Below are 12400 nucleotides of genomic sequence, written 5' to 3'. Positions count from 1 at the left end.
ACAATTGAGTTACATCAACACATCAACAATCAGCCTTAAGCCCTTATTTGTTTGCGCTCATCATGGATGATTTAACCAGAGACATTCAAGATGAGGTTCCTTGGTGTATGCTTTTTGTTGATACTATTGTTTTGGTGGATGAGACAAAAGAATGGATTAATGCCAAGTTGGAGTTTTGGAGATCAACTTGCAATCAAAAGGTTTTAAGATAAGTAAAACAAAGACAGAATTTATGGTGCGCAACTTTAGTCACACTAAGACGGTTAATGAGGTGGTGAAAATTGATGAGAGGTAGATTCCACAAAGTGATTATGTTAGGTATCTGGGCTCAATCATAAATAAAGAAGATGACATAAAGGATGATGTTGTTTATAGAATTAAAATAGGATGGACGAAGTGGAGGGATGTGTCCAGAGTGTAGTGTGATCAGCATATTCCTTTAAATCTTACAGGAAGATTTTATAGGATTGTCATAAGACCGGACTATGATATTTGGTGTGGAATGTTGGGCAGTTAAGAAGTGTCAAATAGATAAACTAAGTGTAGCAAAGATGAGGATGTTGAGATGGATGTGTAGCAAAACTAGGAAGGATAAAGGAATGAACATATTAGAGCAGATTTGGGAGTAGTTCTGATACATGATAAGCTACAAGAAAGTCGTTTGAGGTGGCATGGCCATGTGCAATGGAGGCCTTGGGATGCTCTAGTACGGAGGAGTGACTTGATTCAGACTGAAGGAAATAAAAGAGCAAGGGGCAAGGCCTAAAATAACCATTGGAGAAGTGGTGAGGAAAGACATGCACAGCTTAGGCCTTGTATCATGTATGACTTTGAATAGAGCTGATTGGAGAGCAAGGATCCATGTAGCCTACCCCCATTAAGTTGGGATAAGGCTAAGTTGTTGTTTCGAGTTTCAGTATCGTTTCGCTAGTTTCAACTCCAAAGAGGGAAACTTCCTAGAAAACCTCAGTTTTTATGCTTTTTTGCCACATCACTTCTATATCTTTGTACTGAACAACCATGTATAACATTTGATAGGTATGAAATGGTTTCTAATTTTATATTTACTCATTCATAAAGCATATTTTAGTTGTTTTAATTGAATCAAGTGTGTTCTAGCAACGTATACTACCACCCTAGGGTCTAAAGCCAAACTAAAATTTTGGATGTGTTTTATTTTACAATCTAAGGGTTCCACTATGTTTAAAGGGCTTAAAACAAGGTTTCCTAGAAGTTTCGGGAACTAATTTGACCATTTGGGCTTCGAAACCATCAATCGAAACGAGCAACCGAAACCTTCCAAGTTTCCACTGAAATTCCAGGGTTTCGCGAAATTTTTCAGTTTCGAAACTAGGCTCAAAAGTGAAACCAAAACCTTAAACCTTGATGTAAACATAACAGAACATTGAAGAGAAATAGTAGCACAGAAGTGATTATTTATAGCTCGGTAATAGGACCAGTCTTATACTCTTATTGACATGATGTTAACAAATTCAATCACTTAACTCGTTCACTCCCTTGCTTCTAATCCCATGACCAATGTTCTTTAGCTTCAAAAGTGCTTTCATTTTAAATTCACTTAGAACATGTCCAAGATTTTTTAGACATGCAAATAGGCAAGGGAACATGATTACATAATTTCAACAAAAAGTTCTTTTTTTATTGTGAGGGGAGGGGGAGGGGGAGGGGGAGGGGGTTGTTGCTGGTTTGAAAATCCAAAGAAAAAAAGACGCATAGAAGGGGAAAATAAGCAAGGGTTTGATGCAGAAAAGAGAGAAAAACCTGTTGGTTTGTGGGTGCAAGTTTGTACCGAATCCCATGAAACAACTGGTAACAATCAAACAGTCCAAAACTGGGCTGACAAAAAAAAGGACAAAAAATTGAGCAGTCCTTGTTCGAACATAACAAGAGACCTCACTTAAAGGACACAAGTAGAGATCAACACAAATTACCAATACAGTGCATAACTTCTAAAGCAATCAGCCCCCTACAACCTACCAGATTCAAACACACTTGTTGACCAGTTCATTAAGCAGTAGAATAAGACCCAGAACAGAGTCCAAACCTTCTTGGGAACACTGTGTCCAATCATCCTATGAATTTGGTACGATATTGGAGGCTGTATTGATGGGCCTCAACATACCAAAGAAAAAACCAAGAAATCTATCTTGAATTTCAACTCTATCAAAGTTGCAGCCCAAAATCTACTAGTTTCAATATGTTATGTTAAAGAATAGAATAAATCCTGAAAACTCAACAATGTTGTGTATCTTGCAGGAATTTAATGGAGAAAACTCCAGATCAAGAAACCTATCTTGGGTTTCAACTCTATCAAAACTGCAGCCCAAAATCTACCGATTTCAATAGGTGATGTTAAATAACAGAATGAGTCCTGAAAACTCAACAATGTTGCGTACATCTTGCAGGAATCTAATGGAGAAAACTCAAAACAGAAATGAAGATTGAAGTGCTCGTGTTTACATTTGATTTCCATGAGAAACTCAACAGGATAGAAGAGATTGAAGTAATTAATAGCATGATTCAACAACAATTATTGCTTTTCTGGTTTAATTCCAACTAAACCAGGTCTTTTCACAGCATCCACCATGTGAATAGAATAAGGAAAGCAACAACTCTTATAGTCAAATCCAGTTCAATTTAATAGATGATCAAACATCCATCATGAATCCCACAAGAATTGCTCAGGCCCATATTAAATTATGAAAACCCTATATTCTAACTAGGGACATAAGCACACTGGGCAGAAGTCAGCCCAGCCCAAAATGTAAGGTTTTTTGGCTAGGGCCAGGCTCCTAATGCTGCCCAGTCCTCCTAGAACATCATGAGCCACAGGCTGGGTATTTAAGTTGTTATGTGGTGCGGTGGTGCCTACCTAGAGTATTATATGTGCTATAAATATAAGACAGGCCAGTGGTAATATAAGCTAAGGCATGTCACAGTTTTTTATGACATACAGAAATCCGACCAGGCCATCAGGCCCGTCCTATATTCTGATACTCTTCATTAAATGTATCTTCGTGATCCTCTTCTAGAGGCTCATCCCATAGCTTTTGTGAACCTTTCTACAGTCCTACTCATTTAGAGTAGCATAGTTTGTAGCAATAATACATCTCCATAGATTTGAAGGCATCGCCCCAAACCTCTGTCTCTTTGAGTGGCATGCGACATCCCAACTGAACAAGTGATATTTAGGTATCTTCATCCTTCCATTTCTTTGTATTTGCAGAATTATTTTAGCTATAGAAGCTAGAGAAGAGTTGAAAAGAAAAGATTAGAGAAAATAGATTGGCTTGTCTATAGTGACAGAGGCCGTTATTATTTATAGATTGGATGATGGATTACATATGGTATGCTTAGCTAAGGCCGAGTCAGAATACAGTCACAATCCTTAGCCTACATAGAATGTATCTAGACGGGCACGTAACCATTATCCTTAACACTCACCCTCACAATGGTGCATAGATATCCCTCATGCCCAACTTGAATAAAATAGGATGGAATGATTTAGAAGTCAAACCCTTTGTGGATACATCAGCTAGGTAGCCTTCTTAAGTGACAAATGGGGTGCAGATCAAGCCTTGTTCAAGTTTCTCTTTGATGAAGTGTCTATCAATTTCTATGTGCTTGGTCTTGTTGAGTTGGACTGGATTATGGGCTATATTGATTGCAGCCTTATTATCACAATAAATCCACATAGATACTTCAAGTATCACTCTCAAATCACTAAGTAATACTTTGAGCCAAATGAGTTCGCATACACCCTATGCCATCGCTCTATATTCTACTTCCGGCAGTCTTCTGCACTAGATCTAGATACTACAGGTTGCTTCTTGCTTCGCCATGTAACCAAATTCTCTCCAACGAATACAATGCCCTGAAGTTGAGCGACAATCATCAATGGAGCCTGCCCAATCAGCATCAGTAAAGGATTCCAACTTCAGATTATTGTCGTTCAACAAACAAAATGCCTTTTCCTGGGGCTGATTTCAAGTACCTAAGAATCCAGTATATTGCCTCGAGATGAGCTGTCTTCAGATCATGTACAAAATGGTTTACAACCCCTACAGCATAGGCAATATCTGGCCGGGTATGAGAGAGGTATATCAATCTCCCGCCAAGATACTGTTATCTCTCCTTATCTATTGGGTCACCTCCTTGACTTTTGAGTTGGTGATTAACTTCGATAGGAGAGTCTACAGGCTTGCATCTGAGCATTCTTGTCTCATTGAGGAGATTTAGGTCATACCTCCTTTGGGAAATGAAAATACCCTTGCTGGATCAGACTCTAAGTGGTCCTAAATCCTTGGTTTCGAACTCTATTGCCAGTTGAGTCTTCAACACAAAGATCTTTGCACCATCGTTGCCTGTACTATATCATTGACATAAACAATTAAGGCAATACGGCCATAGAGGGAATTTTGTAGTCTACACACTTTACCAATTGTGGATGGTGAGGCAAAGCCTGGAGAAATATCCATATACACCTCTTCAAGATCACCATTAAGAAAGACATTTTTCACATCTAACTGTTGAAGGTTCCATCGAAGATTTACACCACAAAATACCAGTGCTCGAATAGAATTCATCTTTGCAACAAGGGCAAACATGTCCTGATAATCAATGCCATACGTCTGGGTAAAGCCCTTGGCAACTAGTCTAGCCTTATTATCTTTCAATGGTTCCATCTACTTTCTGCTTTACAGTGAACACCCACTTACACCCTACTGATTTCTTTCCTTCAAGATGAGGAACAAACTTCCAGATATCATTTTCTTCAAGGCTTGCATTTCCTCTACCATAGCATCCTTCCATTTCAGGTTTGTGATAGCTTCTTTCCAGCCCTATGGAATAGACACAGAAGACAACGAAGAAACAAAAACACGGTAGGAAGATAATGATTCATAAGAGATGAAGCTAGAAATAGGGTGTTTGGTACAGGTTCTAAGTTCTAACTCCTTTCCTAATAGCAGTAGGAAGATCATCAGGTGAAGGAGAGTCATTACCTGGCATTTGTTATGATGGAGCTAGTTGAAGGAGCGTAGATGGACATGGTAAGTTAGAGATAGTCTTTTTTGTTCTCCAAGAATAGGTGAGCAGATCCCTTTTTCCAACAAAGCAGAGGGTTCACCCTAAACAGTGGCTGTTTGCTCCCCTGAAGTCGAACAATATCAATAACAAAAGGACTTGAAGCAATCTCTTCCTCAATACTCTCTCAATGACGAGAAGAGTGGTAGTAGGGCTCATTTTCATGAAAGGTCACGTCCATGGTGACGAAGAACTTGCGGGAAGAGGGATGATAACATTTGTAACCTTTCTGAAAAGTAGAATACCAAAGGAAGATACACAGGAAGGCCCGTGGAAGTAATTGTTTTTATATTTGTCATTTCATTTACTTAAGATATAATTCTTAAATAAGCAAATACACCCTATTTGAATCCAATAAAAATAGTTAAACAATAAAATTCCAAAAGGATAAAAAAAAGTCGACCCCCCCAGTTTGTGCTCATTGGCGTCTATAACTGGTGTTGCTTTTAATGTCTATTTTTGTTGTTCCAAGCGATATATATATTCCAGCTTGAATGTTAAAGTGTATCGTGGGTAGTGTGGTGTGTCATGGTATGATGCATGTTGTATTGTGGGTAGTACTTTAGTTAGAACTAGATTAGCTCTAGGTTAGCTTGTCAGTTGCTATTTTCCTTTTATATTTATAACTCCTTGTAAACAGACTCAGTGTCTTCTTAGGATTCCCTACCAAGAACTGTTTTGACTTGGCATAATATATATATAAGACTAGCCCACGATAGGGGATTCATCCCACCTCTCTCTCTCACAGTTCTCTTGTTCTTCTTCTTCTTCACAGGTTGTAGTTGCTAAGGTTTTGTCACATAAATCATATAATTGTAGAAGATGGCTTTTGTCTTAGACTAACATCACTGGTTTTTTCAAATTGTAAGCTAGTCCTATCATGAGTTTTTTGTTTTTTAAATTATTCAGGCAAAGAAGTTGGGGGTTATTTGCTAGGAGGTGAAGAGAGACTTTGAACCTTGGGATATGGACCAAAGTACAAACCCCACATTTCAGCAATTGAATAAAGCAAAAGTACATACTAATAAAGAAACAATATAATTTGATCCAATTAGCAGCATGGCGGTGTACTCTTTTGACATAAAAACTAAGGAAAAACTACATCTCATGTTTTTGCTCAGCTCAATCCAGCAAGTTGTTTCTATGTAAAACAATTCCTCTAAATAACTTGAACAAAGAAGTGCAAACGGCAATACTTAGCAACTTGAAAGTACCCGACAATCGTATTCAACATCTGAAGCTGGTGGCTTTAGAAACCCTCTTGTGGATGATTTTTGCCCGTTGATATGAAGCCACGCATTTATTTGTTCCTGGGGAACAAGACATCCACCATTGTCACTAGACTGCCCATGTTGATTATGTGTGAAACCATCCCTTCTGCGACCCTTGTAACCCTGTGGGGAAAGTTAAGAATATCATATTATATCATCATATGGATATTTTTCTTCTGAAGATCGACACACAGGAGGGGGTGGGAGAATACCTCTGTGCGTGCACAAGTTGTATCCTTCTGCCCTGGGCTTTCCGTTTTAGTGCCAACATGATGATCTTCATGAACACATTTGTGATGTGTTGCATGAAGCTCACATCTGCCATAGAAGCCAACCTTTTCATTATCAACACCTTCAACCTCACTTTGCAATAAACCCTGCAACAAGTACCATTAAAAGTTAACTATGGCATGCAAAAGAGCCATTTAAATGCTAAAGAGCTAAATTATTAAATTTGCTTTTTTATCGACATACATTTTTCATTCATGAAGGGGTTTGAAGTAACAAAACTATAAGAAAATTAGTCACATCATCACAAATGAAGCTCTTGTAAAAAAAAATTAACTAAATCGTTTCAACATAAGTAAATGTAGCCGACCGGCACGACCTTATTTAGTTGGGATAAGGCTGAGTTGAGTTGAGTTGTATTTCAACATAAAGAAGCTAATGGCAAACATCCCCAAAGAAGCCTAGACTGCGACAATTACAACTCAAATTAACCCCATTTGAAGGTTATTCATCAAGAACATCTCAGAAACTCTACGACTCTACAAGACTTCTAAATCTCAGTAAGGTATTTTAAGGAAATATCAAATGCGTAGCAGTGTAACTGCAAATTGAAAATCATGTGAGACAGTAGTACAGGCTAATTTGTTGCAACAAAAAAAATATCAGGTACTGGTTTCAAATCTCATTCAAGATGGCTACAGCTTCAGCTATTTGAATCAGTCTCAGAGGGCCATAAAGTTGATGGTACAAATGCTGCCCCAGCCCTAATGAACTTCATAAAATGAAGAAACAACAAGGCAGGACATATCTAACAGAGATTGTACCAGGGACCAACCATCGGTCCAGGACCCAGCAAAGAAACTTACAGGATGAGAATCATAGAGGTTTAGCCAACCAAAATTGAGAGAAGATTTGTCAGATTACTGTCATGATCTTTGATAGTAAATATTTCTATCTAGGTCCGAAGCACTACTCTGCCAAAGTTTCCTGTCTGGCTGAAATTTTTTCGATGAAGAACAACATAAATTAACATGCCACATGAAAAGAAGGTTAAAAGGTCAATATAATACTCTAGAAAGCCAAGAGTCAACACCTATAGACTTTATTAAGACTGCCAGAAATAAAAATCATCTTTGGGTGTTTAGTAATGTGTATAGCCTGTAAACACTCCAATCGGCTGATCTCCTGAGGCTCCGCATTTAAATTAATAGTTTCGTTAAGCCATCCAAGACAAAAAGACCATCTTTTTGTAATGTTCACCATATGTCTTCTACAGAAAAAGACAACTTCCACATCACAATAACAAGAAATTCAATCACTTATTGATGATTTGGAGGGGGAGAAATTATGTCTTGTGTCTAATGAGACACAGCCTACTATATTAATAATAGAAAAGAGAATATTCTAGAATGGTTACAAGACAGAATTACCCCTATTGACAATTCTACCTGTATCCATATTACAACACTCCCCCTCAAGTTGGTGCATAGATATCATACATGCCCAATTTGCACACAAGAGGATGAAACAATTTACATTTAACCCCTTAGTAAAAACATCAGCTAACTGGTCTCAAGACTTAACAGAGTGCAAATCAGTCCCTGTTCTAGCTTCTCTTTGATGAAATGGTGGTCATTCTCCACATGCTTTGTGCGATCATGCTAGACTGGGTTGTGAGCAATACTGATAGCAGATTTATTGTCGCAATAAAGCATCATAGGTAGAGGAGCATGAACAGCCAAGTCTTTCAATAGTGACTGGAGCCACATTAACTCACAAATGCCATGTAACATGGCGTGAACCTCAGCTTCAGCACTGGACCTGGCAACAACTGTCAGTTTCTTACTCCACCAAGTAACTAGGTTACCTCCAACAAAAGATAGTAACTAGATGTAGACCGTCTATCATCAAGAGAATTGGCGTAGTCAGAATTGGTAAAGGCTTCCACCCATAGGTGATCATGAGGTAAGAAAAGAATTCCCTTTCATGGGGCTGATTTTAAATATCGTAATGTATGAATCACAACCTCCCAGTGTGAAGTGTAAAGGTCATGCATGTATTGGATGTAGACCGTCTATCATCAGGAGAATTGGCTTAGTCAGAATTGGTAAAGGCTTCCACCCATAGGTGATCATGAGGTAAGAAAAGAATTCTCTTTCATGGGGCTGATTTTAAATATCGTAATATACGAATCACAGCCTCCCAGTGTGAAGTGTAAGGGTCATGCATGTATTGGCTAACCATGCCGATGGCAAAGGTGATGTCTGGTCGAATATGGGATAAGTAAATCAATTTCCCAACCAACCGTTGATATTGACTTTTATCTACAAATTCACCATTCTTACTAGAGAGACGAATACTGGCTTCAAGAGGAGCGTCTGAAGGCTTACACCCTAAAATGCTTGTCTCATATAACAAGTCTATTGTGTATTTCCGTTGAGAGAGAAACACACCTTGGTAGAACAGGCAACCTCGATGCCAAGAAAGTACCGCAGTTGGCCTAGATCCTTGATCTTAAATTCTTGACCAAGATATGACTTGAGACGAGAAATTTCCTCAGTATCGCTGCCGATAACAACAATATCGTCCACATAAACAATAAGAATTGCGATCTTAGATCCAGATTGCTTGATAAAGAGGGTGTGATTAGCATTGCTTTGTTTGTAACCAAAGGATACCATCGCACCATGGAATCTCCCAAACCAAGCTAGTGGAAATTGTTTCAACCCACACAGGACACATTTCAACTTGCACACTTTTCCATTAGTCTTCTGACTAGCAAAACATGAAGGAATATCCAAATAGACCTCTTCTTCAAGTTCACCATGGAGGAATGCATTTTTTACGTCCAATCACTGCAATTCCCACCCAAGATTGATAGCACAGGAAAGAATCACATGGATAGTGTTCATCTTCGCAACCAGGGCAAATGTCTCCTGGTAGTCAAGACCATAGGTTTGTATCGATCCACAGTCCCATACATATTTTGTTTGACAGCAAACACCCATTTGCAACTTACTGTCTTCTTCTAAGGAGGAAGACATACCAAGTCCCAAGTACCATTCTTCTCCAGAACCTGCATCTCTTCAATCATAGCTGCCTTCCCATGGATGTTGAAGAGCCTCCCGCTAGTTCTTAGGAAGAGAGACATAAGACAAAGAAGACACAAAAGCACAGTATGATGGGAAAAGAGACACATACGAAACCACCTGGGAAATAGGGTGTTGCGGACAAGTTCGAACCCCTTTATGGACAGCAATAGGAAGATCACGAGAAGGATCTGAAACAATAGGAGACTTAGGGCAGAAATTACCAGGTGATGGTGGATTTAATACAAGAGGATCTGGTTGACTAGGTAGGGTCGGTGCAACTGTTGCAGTGTCCATTTGCTTCCCACGAGGTCGACAAGTATAAACAATAAGTGTTAGAACAACTGCAATGGGTTGAGTCTCCCCTAGATAAGAAGAGGTGAAACTTCGGAACCAACAGGAGAATGGTCTTCACCAACAAGAGGAGGAATATCTTCACCAAACCATGGAGAGTCTCCCCCTAGAAGAGATGCCGGATAAAAATAAGGCGTAGCTTCATTAAAAATAACATCCATAGTCACATACATGCGGTGGAACGGAGGATTGTAACATTTGTAACCCTTCTGAGTAGGGGAATAGCCAACAAACACACATTTCAATCCACACGGTTCCAACTTACTAGGATGCTAGTGGTTTCGTGCATAACAAGTACACCCAAAGACCTTTTGTGGAATGAGAAAGGTATTCAATCCCTGGAGCGTTTGAAGAGGAGAACGAAAGTCAAGAACACAAGTAGGCATTCGATTGATAAGGTAGGCAGCAGTCAAGACAGCCTCACTCCAATATTGTGGTGGCAGATGCATTTCGAACATGAGAGACCGTGCCACCTCAAGTAAATGGCGATTCTTGCGTTCGGCTACCCTATTCTGAGCAGGTGTGTCAACACAACTTGTTTGATAAAGAATACCCTGAGTTGCAAGATATGCCTGGAACGCACCATCCTTATACTCCTTCCCATTATCACTACGGAGAATTTGTATTTTGGCATTGAATTGGGTGCAATCAAAACCGAGAAAAAGTTGAAAGCACACGAAGACCTCACTCTTGTAGTGCATCATATAAAGCCAGGTGACCCGGGTTTGACAATCAATGAAAGAAACAAACTATTTATAACCAGAAATAGAAGTACAACGGGTGGGGCCCCACACATCCGAATGGATTAACATAAATGGAGAAACTCTTCTAGAGCTTTAACTAAAGTGCCCACTAAAGGGTAGCCTAAATGTCTATGCCAAGGAAGTAAATCAGGAGAAGCAGCTGAAGCGGAAACGGTCTGATGAGCATGACGGTGAGATTGAACATCCTCGTCAAGCAAATAAAGACCACCCTGAACCCTACCAAAGCCAATCGTTTCCCCCTTTACCAGATCCAGAAAAAGACAGCGAGACAAGAAAAAAGTCACTTTACAATTTAGGTCGGAAGTGAGACGACTAATAAAAATAAGAATGGTAGCAAAATTCGGAACATGTAAAACAAAATCCAATGTTAAAGTAGGAAAGCACGTGATGGACCCCTTCCCAGAAACAGACGAAAGAGATCCATCAGCAATGCGAACCTTGTCTTTACCAGAACCATAGTTGTCACGGCGTCTAGGCGATCCAAGGCGTTGGAGAGGGGCAAAAAGCAAGGCAGCACCAACAAGCTGACCAAGGCATCCAAGGCACCCGCCAAGTCGACCAAGGCGCCTAGGCAACACTTTGACAACTACGACCAAAACAACGAGAGTACTTGGAAAAAGAGGCTGGCAGTATTGGTCAAGTGGTCAAAGGCACCGGAGTTGATAATCCAATGTTAAATTAGGAACCTGTAAAATGAAATCTAATGTTAAAGTAGGAGAGCATGTGAGGGACCCCTTCCCAAAAAACAGAGGAAAGAGATCCATCAGCAATGCGAACCTTGTTTTTACCAAAACAAAGAGAGTACTTAGAAAAGAGGTTGAAAGTACCGGTCATGTGGTCAGAGGCACCGGAGTCGATAATACAAGGACAGGAAACTGCACGATGCACAGTGACCCGCAAAATACATACCTGGAGATGCAGAGTTCGAGGGTACCAAAGTGGAGGAGGAGACAAAAGCAAGGTTAGCAGAGGCTGACGGATCCAATTTGGTTACCAAACGCCGGAGAAGCGTAGTAAGCTCATCCTGAGAGGTGGAAGGGGCCACCCACACTAGAGAGTCAATCGCAGTAGTCTTAGTATGGTTTGCCATGACCACGGTCTTTGCTAGAAGAGGCTGCGAACAACCCATGAAGCTTCCAACAAAATTCCTTGGTATGCCGTTCTTTCCCACAGTAATCATACCTGATAGGGTCTTGATCAGCAACAGAACGATCATTGGGGCGAGAAGCCCCACCTTTTGGCAGTTGGGAGGACCAAAAATAAAAGTCGATCGTTCTTGCAAGGAGGGAGGTAACATAGCAGCTTGACGACAGTCCTCTAGCTGGATCAGAGGGTAGGCCTGCTCCAAAGTAGGGAAGGGATCGTGGCTAAGTACTTGAGCACGTATCTGATCATACTCCACATTAAGCCCAGCGAGAAAATCATACACCTTTAACTTATCCTCACGTTGCTGAAAACGTGTAACATCGTCAGGGGTAGAGGCCTGAAACTTATCTTAGAAATCTAATTCTTGCCACAAACTGCGCAACTCAAAATAATATTGGAACAGCCTGAGTTCCTTCTGCTTGGACTCATGAAGTTTCTTTCG

General features: G+C 40.0%; 1 protein-coding gene across 2 annotated transcripts in view; it reads right to left on the bottom strand.

The window, feature by feature from the left end:
• LOC122651477 overlaps positions 1-12400 on the bottom strand; it is a 34276-nt gene that overhangs the window by 2705 nt on the left and 19171 nt on the right. The window contains exons 14-15 of one of the 2 annotated variants that reach the window (XR_006331464.1): positions 6590-6754; positions 6303-6500 (exon numbers count right to left, since the gene is read on the bottom strand). Coding sequence is in view for 1 of the 2 variants with exons in the window: in XM_043844871.1 (XP_043700806.1) it covers positions 6321-6500; positions 6590-6754 (345 nt within the window). In the remaining variant the exon portion in view is untranslated. The remainder of the gene's footprint in view (positions 1-6302; positions 6501-6589; positions 6755-12400) is intronic. The other variant, XM_043844871.1, reaches the window with a different exon arrangement.

Source organism: Telopea speciosissima, chromosome 2 (genome assembly GCF_018873765.1).
Source record: "Telopea speciosissima isolate NSW1024214 ecotype Mountain lineage chromosome 2, Tspe_v1, whole genome shotgun sequence".
Taxonomy (NCBI): Eukaryota; Viridiplantae; Streptophyta; class Magnoliopsida; order Proteales; family Proteaceae; genus Telopea; species Telopea speciosissima.
The sequence above is the reverse complement of the archived record's forward strand: the minus strand, read 5'-3'. Positions and strand labels throughout refer to the sequence as shown.